A 22,081-nucleotide genomic window follows, 5' to 3' on the forward strand; every position below is an offset into this window, starting at 1 on the left:
GCCTAGATAGCCAAAGTAAGTAACAGATGTTGACACTATTTTCCGGCCGCCATATTGGTGCACCACAGATGGGGTGACCCGAAAACACTGACCCCCGGTCCGTGGACCCCCCTACGGACCAGATCCACGGACTGCCTTACGGATCGGTCCACGGACTACCCCTACGGACCCCCTCTACGGACCACCCCAAAACAACACAGAATTAAAAATAAAGGAAAGAAAATAAATAACAACTGAAAATTTGTTTATACCTATTGTCCGGATAGACCTACCCTGCCGCTGATATCTCAGCCGTTACGCTCCGCAAATCAGACTAAGGCTCAGGTGTTGCCTTTTCCTTCGCTGCTGACCGGAGTGCTTCGAAGAAGACCGGTAATATTTCCTTCGGCCATTTTGTTCGGAACGGAGAGATCGTGAAGCCTGGGGCGAGTTCACAAACCCGCGGGAGAATGATCCGAACAAAATGGCGGAGGAAAGGAAAGAAAATACAAATAGAACTTACTTATTATCAATCTCTTTCGAAGCATTCCGGTCCACAGCGAAGGAAGGGGCAATGTGTGATTAATAGACTTTACACCCGAACCTGAGTCCGTTAAATTTGCAGAGCATAACGGTTGAGATTTCGCCAACACGAGTGGTATATCCAGACAACCGGTATGTCAAATCTTTAGTTTTTATTTATTTTCATTTCTATATGGATGTTGTTTCAAGGTGGTCCGTATAGGGGGTCCGTAGAGGTAGTCCGTGGACCGGTCCGTGAGGCAGTCCGTGGACCCAGTCCGTAGAGGGGTCCATGGACCGGGGGTCCGTGTTTTCGGGTCACCCCCACAGATGTGCACCAACATGGCGTTTTCATACTGGGCTCTGTAAATTTCTGCGAAACATTTCGACGAATATCTGAAGTTTGGGAAAACGCACAGGCCTAAAACTTGGAGAAGTGTCTTCTTCATTTATCTTCTACAACATCACGAATTCTTGACTTTTTCCACTGGATGGTTTTCGATTTATTTTTTTATTGCGTGACAGTGAAAACGATCTATACACAAAAGCCAAATCGTTCGGAAAATCGTGCTAATTTGTTCCTCTTGGCGAACAAAAGACCAAACATTAAACAACAAATCAATTACCTTGTGCTGTACCAATACACCAGTTATATTCCACCACACTGCTTTCCAAATCTTGAAATCCCATCCAGTGCGCTGTTAAGACGCCGCGGTCGCTTTGATAATCGGCATCAATGAAGTCTCCACTAAATAGAGAAGTACTGTTCCCATCGACCACGTCACCAGAAATTGGTGGCGTCCAGTCCACCACCACTTGCCGCGACGTTAAAGTGGTCCTCAGACCAAGCATGTTCACACCAATCACAGTCACAAAAAAAGTAAGTCCTTCTCGGAGAGTAAAATTCACTTGGTCCAAATCTAGAGAACGGCTAAGACTGTCAATTTCTTGGAACACAAGTAGATCGTCTTCATAGGGAAAACTCCCAACACCAATGACGAAATGACTCATGCCACTTTCCGGATCGTCTATGGACCACGTGACCACGGGGGCAGAAAGAGAGGTTACGTACAAGGTTCCTTTGCCAGTTGCTGGGGCGATTTCAATTGATTTCCCGACAGGTGGAGTGCGATCGACTACGACACCGTCGGAGGAGGAACTAACATGTTCGCCTTGGCTGTTCTCAGCTCTCACAGTAACGTAATATTTTTTGCCATGTTCAAGTGTCAGGTTATGAAATCGATTGGCTGATAATCGTAAATGGTTTACTTCTTTGTAAGGCCATCTACACAAGTCTGACGGATTGGGAGGCTGATCCCGGATGCACCAATCGTAGCGTGAGATATCATACACTGGGTCTTTAAAGCCATTCCAATGGGCCCAAATTGCTTTGTCATCAAGTTGAAAGTCGATGTCTATCGCGGATGTTACTGGGCCATCGCTAACCACACCTGCGATGAATTTTCCTAATACGACGACTAGTCCAGGTGAACAGTTTGTTCTGTGAAGACCAGCGCCATTTGTAGCTCGTACACAAACAAAGTAAGTCTTGTTTCCAATGAGAGTTTGATTTTCTATAACTGCGCCACCTACTGAATCACTAGCGACCACCTCATTGTACAAGTTTCCGGCATTTTTCTTCATCACTTGGGGATCAGCTCCCACGGCCCAGCTAGTACTCTTAACACCACTTTCCGAGTCTATAAAGCCTGTCCATGTGACCACTAACATTGACCCTGGAACCTCATTTTTCGTTCTGTCGTAATTCGGTGGGAAAACATATTGAGCAGACACGACCCCAGGGTTCGGCGCGGTACGATCAATTACAACACCATTTGAAGACGTTGTGCTCGGCAAACCGGCGTTATTTATTGCCAGCAGCCTAAAGAAATAGGTTCTTCCGGGTAGCAAGGAAACATCAGTGATCCATAAGCTAGTTTTCAAGAGTGGAACCGAAGTGAAGCTCTTGATGTCGTTCTTGTCAGGCAGAGTTCCTAGTCCCCACACTACTGACGATACGCCACTCTCGTCATCACTAACTGTCCATTCAGCTTTTAACGAATCGTTTTTAGGGTCAAACATTAGCTTCAGGTTGTTTACCACCGGTGGAGTGCTATCAATAAGCACACCATTTGTCCAGTTTATTGTCGTGAGACCAACAGCGTTGAGCACCTCAACACCAACCGTATACTTCTGACCTTCCTCGTATGTTATCGTTTGCCGGCCTCCTCCTGTTATGATTGCCGATCCAGAAGAATTCAATTGTGTTTTCAAAGAATAAAAAGGAATAATTTCCTCCTCCGTGTTCGCATTTTTAACTGAAAAACGAAACCTAACTATAGGAGATTCGAGATCAAAACAAATCCAGGAAACGATTCGTTTACTGGAGCTTGGAGCGTGTTGAGCATCATTTAGATAGCTCCCTGTTCCATCCCAAACGTACGAACATATTGGTGGGGTAAAATCAACCATAAAACCAGCGGATTGTGTCGTTGTCTCCAAAGCGACTCCGTTTACACCTGTAATATTTACAAAGTAAGTTTCACTGCTATTTAGGTCTTTCGTTGACTGTAATGTCGCGGTGGTGACACTGCCGTTGAAAGAAAATGTTCCGTAAATGTCAGCTGAGGAAGTGGATCCATTTTTAGTCCAAAGTCTTACTCTATACTCTTTCATTGAGCTTTCTATGTCAACGAATTTAAAACTGACTGTCACGTTTCTAGTCGAGCTTTGGTAGTCGCCATGTTGAACATACAATGCATTAGGTGGCGTAGTGTCAAACACAACACCATCTGAGAATGTGACAGATTTCAGTCCAACCTTGTTGGTGCATTTGACCGTCGCAAAGTAGCGAAAACCCAGCCGAAGATGACTGCTTGTTGTGAGGGAATTGCTGCCAACGGGCACTGTCGTAAAATTCATAATATCGGATTCCCCAGGCTGCAGGCCAAAGGCAACTTCAACTGAATAAAGAGAAGTCTGTGGATCGGTACAGATCCAAGATGCTGACAGATATCCACTGGAAGTAAACTTGAGATCATTATCAGGATCAGCGCCATCTTGCACCGGCTTCAGAAACATGGGAGGAGAAAAATCCACTATGACACCATCAGAGGAAACCATAGCACTCGGCATGCCCAACACATTATAAGCAATCACAGTTGCATAATAACGTCGGCCACTGGTCAGTTCGGATACTTTAAGCTTTGAGCTTGCAGCCGTGTTTACGAGGCCAACCTCTGTAAAGTCCTGAGCGTCTTCTCCACCGGGGGACGTTCCAAATGCCAGTCGATAGGTAGCAATTTTCGTTTCATGTTCTGTGAAGTTGACCCAAGAAGCACGAAGAACAGAACTTTCGATCTGTACTTCAAGATCCTCTCCTAGTCTTCCATCAGTTACGGAACCTGAATTTGGGGGAGTTGAATCCACCACGACCCCACTGGATTGTACGAGTGCAACATTTCCCGCTCTATCAACCACCCTAAGACAGGCGTAATATTTGTGTCCAGAAGTCAAGTTTAACCCGAATAAGACGTGATAGTCCGCGTTAGATGGGACGATTTCTTCCTTTTTGGCATCACAGTCAGCTGACTTCGGCTTACTGGATAAACCAAGGTAAACAGTTTTGATTCCAGAAAAATCACGAAAACCAAACCAATGAGCACGATACAGAGAAGAATAACTTTGGTGTTTAGCATCTGTCGAGCCCCAACCATCCAAAACTATTCCGTCCTTTGGAGCCTCTGAGTCGGAAAGAAGGGGTGCAGAAGATTTGATGCTGAAAAGACCTGCCTTGTTGATCGCCCAAACGGTTATGTAATAACGTCGATTGTTTTCCAAGAGCGTCGAATTGGATGCTGTCCAGTTGGCTCGCAACGAAGCCACTGATTGACTTAACGAAATAGTTTGAAATTTCAAAACGTCGTCGGCACCAGCGTAACTTCCTACACCAACTTTGTAAGATGCGACCCTCGAAAGATCATCTTCAATTTCAAAATATGACTTGAAAGTTCTAAATTTAGCGTTGGAATATTCTTGTGCCTTTCCAAAATGGCCATGTTGAATGTAGGTAACGGAGGGAGGACTGCTATCCACAATGAATGGATTTGATGAACCGCGACTACCAACTCCCGCCCTGTCTTTCGCTTCAATGACCACTGAATATACCCCATCATTCAAGTCAATGTTGCGTCCTGAAGATCGAACTTTCCCGGCCATTTTAAATGGCGCAACGAGATCATCAGTCATTAAAGATGACACCGAGATACCAAAATTTGCCACACCACTATGAACATCGTAGAAGCTATCGTTGCTACACTGGCTTTTATTAACAATTCCAGGGGCACCTCTCTCATCCACAGAACACCAATTCCATCGGGCCCACACCGCTTTAGTTATCCACTGGTACAAGACAGGGGAACCAGTCAATCCAGTGACGATTTTTCCAGCGTGTGGAGGAACAAAATCCACAATGGCACCATTGCTACTTCCATTTGTGCACATTCCAACGCCATTGCAGCCCATAACTGACACAAAGTAACGTTGACCACTGCTAAGAAACAGCCCTGATAGAGTCACGCTGGTTTGTGAACCAACCGATTGGAACTCTCTAATGTCCGTTAGCCCAGGTCTGGTGCTAAGAGCAACACGATACTCGACCAGACCGCTCTCCTTATCAGAAAAGGCTTGCTCCCAGTGAGCGCTAAAAGTGAACCTTTCACTGGTGTAATTCTTGTCTCTTCCTTGTACGCCATCCTTAATGTATTGATCAGCAACTGTGGGTGGGGTTGTGTCGACCAGAATGCCATCAGAAGTTATAGTTCTCTTCAAGTTAGCTCCATTTATGACCTTCACTGTCACATGGTATCTTACTTTGGGTAGAATCTGTATGCCCGGTAAACTAAGGAAGACCATTCCATCCTGTGTTACGTTATGTGTTAGAAATTTAATGGATATAAACGTCCTGACATCGTCTCCGCTGGGATACGTTCCAACTCCCACAAGTTGTTCACGAATGTTACTTTCTCGGTCCCAACATTTCCATTTCGCCTGAATATTGTTTAAATCTCTAACAAAGTCTACGTCAGAGGGATCTGTTTTATCCAGAACATCAAGAACTTTTCCCTCACAGGTAGGAGGTGTATTGTCTGGAATAAACCCATTTGTCATAACTACTGCCTGAAGGCCAGCTGCATTAGTTCCACGAAGTACAAGCCTGTACAAGGTTCCTGCTTCAAGAGAAAGTCCATCCATTAGAGGCGTCTGTTGGGTGATGGGTATTTCCACAAAAGGTGTGACATCAGGCCCAGATACATTCACAACCTTCCATTCGTATTTTATAATTGGACTCTCTGGATCTGTAAAGTGTTTAAACTTTCCACGAACACGCCGTATGGAAGGAAGATAGTGTGCATCTTGTTTCCCAGCGCCATCTTGAAAATTGCCCGGAATGGGCGGTGTTGTATCAATCAAGATGCCATCACTGCACATCACCGCTTTGAACCCAATTGCGTCCAATAGGAACAGGCGCGTGAAGTACTTGTGACCATGTTTCAAATCCAGACCAGAAACCTGAATTGATGTTGAATCTCCAATTGGAGTCATTGGGACAATGTCTGCTTCAATTTCGTCAAAGGTACATGAGGTGTTCGAAGACACGCCCCATTTTGCGACAACAACCTCTTCGATATTGCTCCTAAGTTGAAAGTTCATACCAACGGCTAATGTATCCCACTGATAATCGGTATCTTCGGTTTCAATAACACCATCATAGACATAGCGTATCTGGGGACCTTTCCGTCTAGCAACAAGCTTACAATTAACCGTAGGGCTGTCCATTCCACGGTCATTTGTCGCCATCACGCTGATATAGACATCCCTACCGTGCATGATTGGAAGATCTTGGACTACCAGGCTCAAGGATGGATCAATCCAGGCAGAAAAGTCATCACCAGAACCTTGAATAGAGCCAATTCTCACATGATAGCTGTTGATTTTTGTATCTTCGTGAAATCCATGCCACTGGATAAAATACTTTGTATCTGAAACTTGTCTTGCCGAGCACGATCCTTTAGCAATGGGAGGTGTCCCATCTACATCCTCTTTGCAGTTGGTAAACAGTGTCCTATCTATTGTTCTGGCTGACCACCACCACTCTGCCAGCGTCTTCTTTGAGCACCATGTGATCCTTATACTACATCCAAATAACTTGCACCTGATTCGAATGCATAATCGGAATCGATACCACAGCCAAACCCGAATACGAAGCGGAGTCATTCGAAGTTTCAACTCGATGCAAGCCCTCAATGGCCACTTGTCTATCTTAATTTGCAGATCTGGTACAAAATACGTTTCCAGGATTCTTGCCTCGATAGTAATTCCAGCTTCAACGATAAATAGAGACAGAGACGCGCCTGCATAAACAGAGACCCATGCACCTGGGATAAGGCCGAGTCTGAAAGTCTTGTCACGCATACAAACTTGCCCATGGTAATCCACAACATAATACCCACCAGCCCCTGCAAAAAGCCTCACTGGTATACCAAATACTATTATGATTTGAGAATATTCTGGCATAAATCGCTGATATCCTCGCAATAAATTCCCTCGAAACAATGTCATGCAGGATCCTGGGTCTGTAATCGCCCGGCGCATGCGGTTCTTTCTATGCTCTCTTTCAAGTTGATCAGAGTAAACATCAGATTCTAAGAGTAACTGATAAATACTTCGTTTGCGGTTATGGCCACATAACATATCTCCAAATGGAAACAGTCTTCGTGGGCGCAGGACGTAATCATTCATCACTTCGAAGAAAAGGCAGTTTTCGTAGATTCCAAATGTGGTGTTCAGAATCGGCAACCTTAGATAAAAGTACCTGTCTTCAAAGTCACCACCCATGAGTTCTATATTCTCTTTCTCGGAATAAGTTCCACTGGAGAAGGCAACTGCTATGACTTCACTGTCCACACTGTTAACAGACTCCAAGCCAGAGGGAGTTCGGACTACTCTCTCTAACGTGTTTTCTCCTGTTTCGTCACTAGTCAAGGCATGAAACTCAAGCTTACATTGAAAGCCAGCAATCATCGCGCACTTTGATATGCAGGCGAATTCACCACCGAACTGTCTCACAATTGCCATGCCTTGAGCATTCTTTCCAATACGAATCACTCTATCGGGTGAAAGACCAATCGACGCTAGATCCCCATTTACAGAGAGTTTATAACCGTAAGCCCTTTCACCTTCCCCGTTTGTTACCCACAAAACATTGCTTGGCTCGTCGTATGAAACGGAAGTTGCTTTACCTTCCACAGACACGGTCTTTGAAATTCCGACCCATGAAGGTGTCTGTGTTGAGAAAGTACTTGTTATGCTAGATTTTCTCACGGAATGGATATTCTTTGATTCACTGTCACTGATCCAAACAAAATCCCGAGCAACAGCGACACCTCCAATCTTCACTGAAAATGGAGCACTTTGGCTTCCAAGCTGAATTATCTTCTTGACACCCGAAGCGAGATTAGTGACTACCAGCAGTGATGCTTTGCCTCTGTTGCTTGAAACCCCGTGCATGCCAAGAATCATTTGGTTACCAGAAAGCTTAGATATCCCCTCTACTTTATAATCGTCAAAGAGGCCTGGTGTTAGCCAGCGTCCGCTCTTTGTCATGGACGAGAGATCATCGAGATGTGGGAACTTCCAAGTGAAGATGGTATCTATATAAAGGGATGATGATCGTCTAATCGATCTCAGACAGACTTCTTCAGAGCAGTAAGGTATCTCATGCCAAGGCTTGTATTCCGTAAGGTCAAGGCCACGCTGGCGAAGCTGAAGCTTATTTAGAAAGTCAGTAATTTTATCCAAGAATCCGTTAACTTTAGTAACAATGTCGGTGAACTTGAAAACATATTTGTTGAGGTACGGTTCCACAACATTACTGAGCTCTCCAGTCTCGGCAAGGAGATCGACAATTGGATGAGCAAATGATTTGGTCACGTCCTTCAGCTGATCAGCATACCGTGAAGCAGTCTGGGTTATGGTGTCTAAGGCCTGTAAGGCGTGGTTGATGTTCTTTGTTTTTTGCCAAAGTTCATAAGACAATTGAAGCTTGGCCCTCACATCCCTAAGAGTACGAATATGTTCAAGAACGGTGTCATCGTAAACATTTTTCATGGCCTTGAAAGTATTCTCAAGCAAATCTTCCATTTTCTCTTTGATTTCTTTGGCTTGTCGGATATAATCAACTATTCTCTCTATGCGCTCTTTGCCATCCTTTATTGACCTCTTTTGAATACCGCTTCCTGCACCTTCTTCGTTTTCGTCAAGCCTGCGGCCGGTGATCTTTTGGAAAGCTGCCTTTAACTTTTTGACATCATCTTTGAGAGAAAAGTTTCGAGCTTGTTCAATGAGTAGTTTCACAGTGTCAATGACAGCTGTAATATTGCTCACTCCATCCTCACATGTTTTAAGCATGTCCGTATATCCACTCGCTTCTTGAAAAGTACGCATGAGCAAATCAACTTTGTCTTTCACAGCCTTTGCTTGATCTATGAAAACTTTAGAAATACAGGTTCCACCCTTGACACACTTTTGTATCTTAAAATTTTTCCAGGTTTCAGGTACCATATCATAAAGAAGTTTGACTTGCTTCTTGAGGTCCGTGTACTGATTAATAGTGTATTTACCGACTAAAAGTGCTCTTTTTATGCAAGGCTTGGTACTTTCAAGGAATATTTCCTTCATTCGACCGCAATCAGGCAGCTTTCCAGCCGTTTCTAATATAGGCGAGAAATTGTTTGTAAAAGGCTTAAGATCAGTTAAAACTGCAATCACCTCACGCACAATGGATTGGATGCTTCTTAGTTCTCCTTGTATCTCTGTGATCGGCTCTTTGATTCGTCGAAACTTTGAGAGGGCTTTGTTTACAAATTTATCTGCTTCAGTACTGAAAAAGGTGTTTACCTCTTCAACGATGTTATAACTTCCAATTTTCCCCAGTGTTTCAGAGGCAATCGTTTTAAACTCATTGCAAACATCTTGTATACGTTGATCAAAGTCAACTCCCAAATGCTGCCTCAAATCAAGCTTCTGAATCTCACTTTTGTAATCTTGAACGCTGTCAGAAAAATTAATAAAATCATCAGCAACTTTCCTCGCCTTGTTGGCGTAATCTGGAAGATTTTTCAGATGCTTAAGGACTTCATTGATGCGAGTAGCAATCTCTCGAACGGTTTTAAGGAACCCCTTTCCTTTTTTGGTCTTTAAAATTGACAAAAAGTCAGAAATGATTTGAGCCACACGAGATATCTTCCCTACACGAGCTGCTAGATTGTCCTTGTACCAAGTTTCAACTTTGGTGACAGCTGACTTCATTTGAGCTCCAACCGTTTTTATGTTTTTCGCCACAGGTCCAATGAAGGATGCCAGCTCAATGATGGCTTCACGAGCACTGTCTTGAACCTTATCGATTACGCCCGCAGAGAAATTCGCTGTTTTTGTACACGCTCCAGTGACCTTTGACGCTGTTCCATCAGCAAAGTCCACGAGATCGTCTGCAATGTTCTGTATATCTTTAAGTTTCCCACTAAGGTCTTGTAGAGAATCAGCTATGAATCCCTTTGCTGCCAAGCTGAAATTATGATCAACTTCAGCTATTAAGTTGTCTACAAGAATTGTGAAGTTGACTAGTTCTGTCAGTACATTTTGTGTTGAATTCTCAACAATTTTGAGTGCCTCAATCCCCTCTTTTTCCACGTTATTTCCAAATTCTTTGAATTCTTGTGAGGAGGTTGAAGCCAGCTCGTACACGCTACAAATCCTTTGTACGCTGTGGCTAGCAAACTGCTCTACTGCGGGCCGAAGTTCGTGGAAGAAATCAGTAATATCACTGATGGCTGAAACGTTACTAAATTGAAAGTCAAGCAGATCGGTAAGGCCGTTTAAGACGTCTTGCAAGATTTCTGAAGGATTGGTAGAATTCGCGTTACTACTACTACTACTACTACTACCTTCCAGGAGTCCCTTGAACAATTCTCTTAGATCGAAGTTATTACCAGGCAATATTTCTTGAAAGAACCTCTCAAGGTTGAAATCTGGTAGGCTAAACTGTTTAAGAAAATCACTCAGCTTTTTGAAAATAGCCATGAAATTCTGGAAGTTGGGCGACCTAAGATTTAAGTTGAACTGCAAGTTTATTCTCCAATCAAAACGAAGACCGAAGTTAAAACGGTTTCCTTGGTAAGGTGGAAAACGGGAGTTCATATCTTCCAGTTGCATTCTGGGAAATCGGATCCCTTCAAGAAAATCCAGCAGCGAGGAGATGTCCAAGAAACGATTTGCAAATCGCAGCAAATTCAGACTTACTTTCTGAAAAGACTGCAGTGATAACGAGAAGCGGATGGAAAATTTGAATGGAAACTGCTGAAGGAATCCGCCAGGTATGGACACACCCAAGGAATTGAAGTACTCTCTGATTTTATCCAGGTAAAGATCTGTGGACGCCGAGCGAAGACTGTCTAACAGATTCTTTATGTTGAAACCCCCAGGAAGATTGTTGGGCAAGTACTTGGTTATGTTTCCAACAACATTGAGAATTTTGTCCAGTGCTCCAATGACTTGCCTAAAGATGTCATCCACACCGGTCAGTCTTCCTAGAGTTAGTTGAATTTTATGTATTTTGTTGATAAGCCATTTCCAATCCTTGACTCGGCTTAACACGTCTTTGGCCAGCTGAATAATCTTACTCATAAGGTTTATTGGTCGGAGGGGCTGGACCAGGTTCTGAACAAACTCAACCAGTTTGTTGACAAAGTCTTTGAATTTGTCAATGTACAACGGTAGATACCCAGCAAGTTTATCTTTAAATAGATTAATTTGTTCGGCAATTATGCTTGTGATGCTGTCAAACTGCCTCAGCAAATCGTTTCCAGCGTCAGCAATGGCGTGAATTAGATCCTTGGGAAAATCGTTCTTAAAACTAGCCGATCCCCTAAAAGCAGCTTTACCTCTAACAACATTGAAATCGAACTTGAGAATATGAGCTCGAATATTAGCGAAGTTGTCCAGCTTCACCTCAAATTTCCCACCAAAGATGCCGATCCTCAGGCTAACTTGGTTCAAGAACTGTATGATCGATTCTGCTCCAAGCCACTTTCCACCGAATGTCTTCCCCCACCGCTTTGTACGACCAAGAGAGAACTCTCTGGGACGGAGAAATGGGAAAAGTGCACGTTTTTGGCGATGGATGATGCCACGTTTTTTTCGAAGATAGATTGCCTTGGGGTGGTCACCATGGTTCTCCAAAAACTCGTTTATCGACGAATCCAAGGTTCCATTCTCAGAGGAGGCCGCTATGGCATGTTCCAAAACTTGAACCACTGAATCGCTGAGATGCTGGTGTCGCTCCACGAAAATATTGACAACTGCAGCTTTCACATCATTATGATCGTCAGCGTGTAACGCTCGCATCAAGTGCTCATTGGTCAGATCTGCTGGGAGCTTTCTCATGGCTGTAATCACCGCCGATCGGATACCAGAGTTATCGTGGTGAATATGTTGCAAGACAAGAGGAAGTCCAGAAAGATGCCCAAGATTTCCGAACGCCCAGATGTGGTCTCGCAACTGTGTCTGATGTGCCTCACTTTCAGGATGGTAAAGACTTGATTTATTGCGATACCTACTGTGCACCATCTGAGCGACAGAATCGCAAAGCGATTCATTGTATCCCGCACTTTTCGCTCTCGCAGTCAGACCACTTAACACCAGCATTGCAGTAGCTGTTACTTCATCTCCTTTTTCCTCTTTGGTCATCAGCTGGGACAGTGCATCAAAAAGCCTTACGTGAAGAGGACCCTCCGGTAAGTAGAAAATTCCAATCAACAGGGCTTCATACTCTTCCACGCTAAGAGATCTCGGATATTCGTCTGTCACCGCTTGTGCTAAGGCATTCTGCGCTTCGTACTTGCCATGTCCCGCAAGTGCAGCTATATATACTGCCCACGAGGTCAGGTTTTGATGACTGCGATCCTGAACGAGTCTCACGATCGTGCGAAAGGTACCCTCGTCATCTTTAACCATACGGTGCAACTCATTAGAGCAATCACCAATGTTACGTTCTTTCATGCCCTTGTCAGTAAAACATCGCAGCACGACATACAGAGGCCTCACTCTCTCTGTTTTCTCCCCACCCATCTTGGACCATTGTATCTTGTCAGTTTCCGTGAACAATAAACTATCACTACTGAGTGATTGCAACGTGGTTAGATTCTCTTCCTCAATGATTGAGCGCTTAGTTTGTCTGTGTTTAGGCTTCAAACAAGATCGCAATGTTAACTTGCTATAGCCACTTGTGGACATCTCAATATCTTGTTCTTGACCTCGAAATCCTTGAAAATTGTCTGCTCTAGGATGACCATTGGCCGGCCTGAAAGAAGCTTTTGTAGATCGGTGGACTTGCTTCACTTTGCCATCCTCTAAATGAACGTAGGTGCTGTGCTTCGATTGCACTTTGTGCTTCCCTTTTGCTGGTGTGCCATCAGCAAACTTTGTGTAGTCGTGGTTTGTCCAGGTACGGCGAATGTAAGCATGGGTATCATTGGGACATAGGACGTGGTAGTTTGCTCGAAAGATGCCAGAATCATCGTGTTCTTGTACCTTAAATGTCTTGGATTTATGAGCTTCTTTCAAGTTCAACTGGAATGACCCTGCTATTCCTGGTTTCAAATGAGAAACAAATTAAATAGCATGAATCAAAATCCTTGTCGGTCTGAAATGTACCAAAAACCCACTGTGGAAGTAGCTAAAAGCTTTTACCTGTTCCCATGCATAGATTTGGTACTAAAGACGATGTGATTAACTGAATAGACGTTTCAACGCAAAAGAATTGAGCCCACGTCCTTTCACGGTAGTCCACGCAGGGGTAACAACTATGAATAACGAACACATTTTCAAGCAAAAAATGTAGCTGATCATTGCTTCCATCTCCCACCACCTAGTTTCGTGGATTTTGTCTTTGACTTTTCGATCAAGACCTGGTTGCTCAATGGGAGCCCATGAAAACTATTATTGCTTCTCTCATATGGGTCGCTCGACAGGTCAGTTTTGAGAACCTTGTTTTACAACACAGTCCGTTTGACTCGCAAAGGAAAGGAACTTTATTTCAGAAATGTCCTATGTTCCAGCGCTGGAGGACCTGGAGCGCTAATTGGGGACACTGTAAACTGAAATCTACAAATTAACGGAAATCATATCAAATGCTGGTTTTTGGAAGAAAGGGGAAAACTGGAAAAACCCGGAGAAAAACCTCACGGTACAGAGTAGCGAACCATCAACACTCGATAGAGTGATTATAAGCGTGATTTAGCAACCAAAGGTTATATTAAATATCCATTTCTCGGGAACTAAATTTCATTGACAATGAACTAAATGGGCAATTTTACGAGTGACAAAAGTTATGCTCATTAAGCAAGATTTTGTCGGTATAATTACAAAAGATAGAAACCCAAACCACAGTTCGTTCAAGGTGAATTAACTAAACTATTATCATTAAACGGTCAGGAACGTATGTCATGGGTTCCTGACGGTTAATTGTTCATGATATTACGTCCTTTGCCGAAACCACGAGGGAAAAAAATAATTTCCACATTTCACAGGAAACAAAATAGGTAATTTACGAGTCAGAAAATTCAAAACCATCCCAAGGTATTTTAAAACCGTTAGCGAAAACCTGGGCTCAATTCAAGATGTCACGCTTACCCTTCTTGAATGCTGCAATTTCCGGTGACTCAAAATCCTTGGGAAAAAGGACCTCTGTGATGCTTCCATGCTCCCCCTGTCGGAAGTAAAAAGGCTTTGACAACTGCTCTTCAAATTCTTCATTGACGGGATGATTGGAACGAACTCGGCCATGTTGAACGCGTCTCAGACGAGGTTCTCTGACGTCAAGCTTCATCAGATGCTTAAGCTGTTTTCCACTACGGTCATGTAACATAGGAGTGACGTCAACCTACCAAAGGATTCAATTAAATCCACATTTAGTGGTTTTGACTCATCAACATTAAATATACCACCGACCAAATTGGTCAGTTGATTGCGCATCGGGAGAAGTTCACCGGTTCGAACCCTGTCCGCATCAATATTCAAGGTCTTAAAATGTAAATTATGAGGAGGAAACACAAGCCTTTCCGTTCTGTCTTGCGTTCATTTCCACTGCACGCACGCGGGCGGGAGCCTTTAAGAAGACTGGGGACGACGACTGTAGCTGTAACGCTAGAGCAGGCTTGGCAAGTCACACAATCGCTTTCGTGTCTTTCTGTGAGGTTTCGCTGCAAAGGACGCAATTACAGTTTTTACCAATGGTGAGGTCGACGGTTAATCACTAAGCAAGCTTAAGACACACTTTCTTTGACGGTAGGGCTTAGGGAGTGGTTTACGGTGCGTGACGTGCGAGAGATGCATTTTCGCTGGGAGAATTTACCCGACGCGCGTGAAACCTTGGTCTAGGAACGCAAGTACATCGCAAGCATAACAGATCTCATTTCACAGTGAAAACGGCCTCGAAGCAAGCATAAACACAAGGGCAAGGATCAAATGTTTTCCTTTCCTTGTGCTTGCGCTTGTCACTTACGTTCGCCTTATACCGTGTGAAAACGCACAAGGTAATTTACTACGTCTGGCCGTGTCTGGTCAATTAAAGCACTCGTTGCAGATTCCCCTTGTCTGTCTGGGCATTTGGTTGTGTTTATGCTTATGTCGACGTTTTTTTTTTCACTTAGCATAAGATACTTTCGCTTGCGCTGGTGCTTGCACTCGAGTCGCTAGTAAAAACAAGGATTAAGGAAACTAAGGAAGCTCTCGTGAAAAGATTTCTTCGGAAAGAAGATACCGGTATCAAGGCTTTTCAACCCTTTGGAAGGCACGCAGACAAACTATAAAGTGAGTTATGAGCGCGTTTTTCTGCCATCTGACCAGAAACACAGATACAGTAATTCCCTTAACATTAGTAAAGAACCATTTCTTCGTTCTTAATTTAATCTTTGTTCTGTTAGAGGTATATTTTATCTTCATATTTTTATTGTATGTTAGCCATTAATCTATACTTTATAGTTTGTAAGGACCATGGGTTTGTTAGTGTCAACAACCTTAGAAAAACTAGCCTGTCTCGTTTCTTTCTCTTAGAATAATCTTAATATTAAGGCAAGCCTAAAAGTGGAGCTCCTCAGTTATTATTTGTTTATGATTTTATTTTCAGATATTTTTACAACTAGTCTAGTACTTACCATACGACCAGTCCAGCCTGCTCATTACTATAAGTTAGTCTACTTCACCCGTGCTTTTTTCGCCGTTTTTAGGCACCATTATTCAGTCTCTTTTATCGTGCTCGTGCTTCCTTTTTCTTTCTCTGATCTCCCATGTAATTTCGTCTCTTTATTCGGGATCTTTCTTGCTCTATCTTGCGTTGTTTGTCCCTGATATTTCGACTGTTTTTTCTAGCTCTCAGTTGTTCTCTTTCACGTTTAAAACCGCTTACTCGTATGCTTACTGGTTTTCTCTCTCTCTCTTTCTTTTCTTTCTTCATTGTACGACAAAAAAAAGATACTTAGCTTGCTTTTTGCTTGTTGGCCATGCAACTTCCCGCCAAAAAAGAAGGCGGGTTTCCGTACATGCAACTTCCCGCCAGGAAACGCTGGTTCCAGCAGTGCGAAATTTCGCGTATAGTTGAACGTACGGCGACGTAACCAAAATATTTCGAGGTTACCATATTTTATTATTCATGGGATTTCTTGACGGTGGTCAGTTTACGATATCATGATCAGTTTATAAGCCCATTTTTGTATTTCGCTTCCTCACCGACGTGGAACCACATTTCTTAGTAACTTAACCCCTTTATCCATTTAGCATTAGAAAACTATTCTTATTATTCTTATCGATCTTTCTTCACTTTTCTCACGCATTTGCACATGATACCTAAAATTAAACAGTACTTGCATAGCCAACATTTAATGGGGTCGGTTGTGAGAAAGTTGTATCTTACCAAAACATGTACTTGATAGCCATCTCTAGCGGTGGACTGAGGGCCTCTTGCTGTGTGAACAGACACTTGGTAGTCGTAAGTACATTTGGCTGTGTGTTTCAGTCGCGGGAGTTTGTTCTCGAAATTTTTGCCGCACAAAATGTTGGCAAGTAGGATTAAGAGGCAGAAAACAAAGTGTTTGCGACACATTACAGCCGCAGCGGATGAAAGCCGATATTGACACAATCAGGTCGAGAACTGTGTGATTGTGATAAGAATTGAAGGAACGAGCCTTAATTTCGTGCTTCAAAAACAAATCCGTCTACAATGCTATTTGACGACGTTATTGCAGATCGGGGAATTCCCATAACTTGAACATCATCTGGAACGAACCAACTAATAGCACATGACAATGCTGGAGAAAGGCTAGGAGTTTAAGAATTTTGCGGCTTTGATGTTTTTCAGAGTCAGCGTATAAGAGATGACAGTTAGTGGTGGTCCTCGAGTTAAATAAGTAAACGAAAGGGCCTAATATCCGAAGATATTTGTACAAACGGAAAGGAAAATGAAACCGTTTCTATTGTTCAGTTCTTGTGAACAGCTACTCTACACAGCTGAAACTACTCCAAAGAAAGACAGAACATTGGGTTAAAACGGAGGAATGTCGACACCTGAGGGATGTTAGATGAGGTGCTGGCCGCTTCAATCTTACAGGCATCAGGGTGTTTTACCAGTATTAGAAATACACACTAAGAGAAAGGCCTCAAAACGTGTACGAATCAGTCGTAGGAGAGTCTTACGGGAGGGGTTGGGTATTTTTTTCTGGCATCATCCATGGATGTCTTAATCCATATTTTATTTTTATTTATCTTGCATATTTCAGGAAAATAACAGGGCTTAAAAAGCGTAAACAGCTACAACGGAACTTTAGCAAACGTGAGGTGCTTTTAAGAGATAAACGTAACACATAAGCGAAGCGTTGGTGAAGTACTAAAAACGGTGGTTTCTTTTATCATTTTCCATAAACAATATTATCATGCCATCTTGTGAATAAAGATGCATCCGTAGAGTGTTTTTTTCGTCGAAGGCACAAGCATTAAAAGAACTGCTGGACCGAAAGTGAAAGGAGCTACGAAGTAAGTTGAAATTCTTATAGAAGAATCAGGAGGTCGAAAACGACGGAAAGTGGTTCTCAGATGATGTTGAAATTATGAAGTCGAAAGTCACATTGCAAAGAACAATACTGCTGCTGTTGCTTCTATTGCCAGAGAACGCAATGCAGTGAGGAGGGGAAACTAACCGTCCCAAAACCCATCAAATCACTCAAGACAACGCAGATCTGACTGTCAATAAAATGGACTTTGGACTTTTATGGAACGTTTTAATCAGTTGGAACTTTTATGGACTCGTTTTAATCAGTTGAATCAAGACAAGATCGACCGTTGCAAGCTACAGTAAATTAGGGACTTCAAGATAGTAGACAACGGTAGGCTGGGACGGTTGGATGCGTATAGCGGAGACATTGGACGAGTACGGTAGAAAGGCGCGAAAAGTTTTAACTTAAGATTCGGCCAACACGACCGTAGGACGGTGGAATAAACATGTCTTTTGAAGAGGCGAGAAATTCTCTTGTAATTTCTTTTGCAGAAGGTTCAATTAGCGAGGAGGTATTTCTTATTTTATACCATGAATACGAATCAGTGAATCCTCTTTATCCTTACTGGGAATTTGAACCATTTTGTTTAGATTCCTTGGATTCTAGCGACTGTAAATCCGCTAAGGGGAATTGATTCATAAACAAAAAATGCGGCTACAATTATCTCTTTTACCTTTCTTTTCTGCTTTCCTTCTGTGTCATGGTGGATTATGGATAAAGCTACATTGAGAACAAGCAAATTTTGGTTTGAGCCGCGATGTGGCCGAGTGATGTTCATTTCAGCGATGGATAAATCAAGACAAACACAACCAAATGCACATTTAACCCATTGGGTGATCAGTTTTCAATGCATAATAAAGGAAAAGACTAAAAGTGCGAATAAGTATAGATCAATTCCTACCGTTTTCACCGTTGATTCCACGACGAGAAACCCAGCGAAAACATACCCGTCCCAGTAGACTTGCCACAAGTCGACCTCACGATAACCCCTGGACAAAATGTTTCGGCGAGCGAATCGTGATTTTTCATACGCGAAGTGAATGAGCGAGCGACGAAGTCGCGAGAGGTCGACTTGTCTCGCTTGCAAAGTTTTCATTTGCGTCTCGCGCCAAAAAGGGGATGACGTCATTCGCAAGCCCTGAACTTGATGGCGCAATCCGACGAAAACAGTCGAACATGTTTGTTTCTACGAAATCGAAAGAGGAAATTTGTTAACTTTGCGCTAAAGGTATCAGAAACAAAGATGAAATAAAACGAAAGCTTTTTTTCAATCTCGAGTCGCCGCTTGGAAAGGAGATCGCCAGTGGTATTTTCTGGACCAACACTTGTGCCGTGATTTGTGCTGTTAGAAACGAAAGACTAATATATTCGAAAGATTAGCAAGTAACGGAAAGCTTCGAATCGTCAAGAAAGTCAATTGATTTCACTCATGAAAGATCAGGTACGCTTCAAGTGTAGGAGACGTACTAGACAGGGATTAAAAGATACATCTTAGTGAAACTTGAAGTGCTACTGTGACGAAATTTGAATCTTCCCTATCGAAGCCATTTTGGCACATAAACACGTAGTCTGTACGAGAAGAAGAATGCTGTTTACCATTTTCAAATATCTCTTTTTGTTCTGGAGATATTCAAGTTTTTTTACTATGCAAATTAGCCAAGTGATGACGTCATAAACCCTACCAAATTTTGATCAAGTATGATGGAGAAAGATATCTCAGCCAATTTGTATCAGAAATACTTGGTTCTTTGCGCTAAGATTCTAGTAAATGTGTTCCACAATATGAGCATACCATTTTTGTTACCATGGCAACATACTGGGTTCCAGACCTCCCTGATATTAAAAGCTTTGCAGACCACCTTTGGCGTTCTGTTTTGATATTTGCAAATGGTGCCTCATCTGCATGATCCTGCCAGCATATAAAGATGTTAGGTCGAGTTTGTGGCCTTGGTTAATGTATTTCTAGCCTGAGATCACCAAAATATTGAAATCAGGTTGGAGGGGACTGGAAAAGAGTGAGTTGCCATGGGAACCAATTTCTTTACAGTCGTAGGTGTGTTGCCTTCAGAACTATCAGCTCACCAAGTTTCAATGGTCTCTGTTGCAAATTGACCGAGATAGCTCTATTTATATTCTTGATGTTCTACTGGGTTGGGTGAATGACGTCATTAGCCTTCTGATTTGCATATTTAACACATTTTTCAAACTTAAATATCTCTGGAACCAATGCAGATATTTCCAAACGGTAAACAGCGTTTTTAATGTTTCATGGTACTCTATGTGATAAACCAAAAAACTCAAGGGATAAAAATTTGATCACAGTAGCACTTTAAGCTTACCATTTAGCGCTGCAATGACTCTCGTCGATGAATACACATGAATTTCAAAATTTTTTGTTCCATTCGACGAAAAATGTGTTGATAGTCGTTGAGAATCGCCTCGGGACTTCCAGACACCCGTTTATACTTAAGATTTTAAATGTGTTGTCTCCTAAATAGCGACCGGCTGGAGACCAAATCTTTCGTGAGTGAAATCAGTGGAAGAATTACGAAGACGATAGCATTGCCACCCGCTCCAAGTAAACGACCAAAAGCGTACGAGACTAGTTCAAAGGTCAGACTTTTCCCAGCTCCGGTTGGAGAAGACACAAACAGATGTATGCAAGACAGATATTGTTCAATTATTTTCCTCTGGTCGCGTAATTCTGAATATCCAGTGGCCTTAGTAGCATGTTTGAAAATCACGCTTCACTGCGTGTGGCAAATTTTGATTGACAACTCTATTCCCTGGGGTTCACGAGGACTACTCTGATTGGCCTAGCACAGCGACCCGTTTTTGGGTCGCTAAATCGGCGCCAATCAAGTATGAAAAGTACTTCGTTCCGCGCGTATCTAGACGAAGGACTTTTCGAAAGTCTACCGTCCCAGAAGCACGAGGGTCAAATGTCACGGGGATTTTGCGTGACATGACAATCATCTAACCGTCCCAGTCTACCCTAATGTACGAGACCAACAACCGTGAAATAACGTGACGTCACGCGGCCTTGTATAGGGCTGTCTTACCCTGGCCTGGAATAACAGTTTGGATCACACGAAACACAAAATAAGCAGAAGATGTGATTCAAACTTCTCGACCCTTCACTGATACGTGAGACTGGTTCTTAAATCCAGTTACTTGAACAGAGAGGGTACAGAGGGGTTCACCGTGCGGCGTGATAATCCCCGACTTCCGCCGTTACGGGATTACAAATCGCGTCACCATGCGTGATTATCCATTGCGCAAACGATTGAAGCAGATCATGATGTGTGACACCTCGGTAAAAACACCCTCAAATGTTACGTACATGTCTTCCATTTATTTTAAAAGTAAAAAGCGCATATATAATGACAGCGCTCACAATTTCCTAATTTCACTTCTTTTTTCCCTTCTTATTGACATGATATTCGGGTCATTTTTTCTTCGAAAGAAGATTGTCGCCCGAAGTAATTGAATAAGTTCGCAAATCTTTTCATTTGAAAACAAGCCGTTGACAGACATGTATTCAGTTACAATGTAAAGGACCGACATGTAAAGGCAGATATACTTACATAGCTGTAGAATATGTGAAACAGCGAATGCGTTTACGCAATCACAAAATTTATTTCCAATGTGACATTAAAAAAGTTACTCGAAGAACTTAAAGTTTAGTGGGTGGACACCAACAGGGTTCAATTTATTTCCAAGAAAGAGACGGCGTAAAAAGCAAAGATTTTTCCTCGTCAGACTAAAATCGAATACATGTACCATGCAGGAGCTCGAGATATTCAGGGAAAATCAATTTCCTCTTAGCTTTCAAAATAAGGGAGGGACAAAACATTGACATCAGCAAGGCTTTAATCCCGCAAACAATACTTTGGCTTCGTGAAATGAAATGAAATAAATCTTGAAATACTGCTACTTACTTCAGTAAAAGTAGTCTTTTGAGGGTTTTTTGAAAGAATTTAAAAAGCATCGTACTCTTCTACAACCTAAGTTGTTTGTATATAGTAAATTATGCGGACAAAAAAAGAAGAAAAAACATTGCTCACCAGATTCACGACTGCATAGCGCATGTAAACACAATGCTCCTTTCTAATTATAGGAAATCAGCTTTCAGTGTGCAAATTGACACAAAATCGCGTAGGGCGAGTGATATTTTGTCATAAGTAATATCGATCGACACAAGCACGATGATTTATCATCACGCCCGAAATTGTTCCAGGACGAGCTCGAACCAAATAATTTATGGCTTCGTCTTTTCATAAATAAAATGATAAAGGAGGAACCATATGAAAAGCCCTACCCAGTTGACAGGTAAATGAGCTGGTTTTGCATTACAACGTCAAACTCACCAAAGCGTGAACTTGGTATCCATCACTCGCCGTCGAGTGTGTGCCCCT

At 42.6% G+C, this 22,081-nt stretch overlaps 1 protein-coding gene across 1 annotated transcript in view; it reads right to left on the minus strand.

Moving 5' to 3' along the window:
• The window catches only part of LOC137992382 (uncharacterized), a 43,664-nt gene that overhangs the window by 21,415 nt on the left and 168 nt on the right, over window positions 1–22,081 (minus strand). Inside the window, exons 1-3 of the mRNA XM_068837704.1 lie at window positions 22,034–22,081; window positions 14,251–14,500; window positions 1,128–13,208 (exon numbers count right to left, since the gene is read on the minus strand). The exon at window positions 22,034–22,081 is cut by the window's right edge and continues 168 nt beyond it. Coding sequence (XP_068693805.1) covers window positions 1,128–13,208; window positions 14,251–14,500; window positions 22,034–22,081 — 12,379 coding nt within the window. The remainder of the gene's footprint in view (window positions 1–1,127; window positions 13,209–14,250; window positions 14,501–22,033) is intronic.

Source organism: Montipora foliosa, chromosome 2 (assembly GCF_036669935.1).
Source record: "Montipora foliosa isolate CH-2021 chromosome 2, ASM3666993v2, whole genome shotgun sequence".
In the NCBI taxonomy this organism is placed as follows: domain Eukaryota; kingdom Metazoa; phylum Cnidaria; class Anthozoa; order Scleractinia; family Acroporidae; genus Montipora; species Montipora foliosa.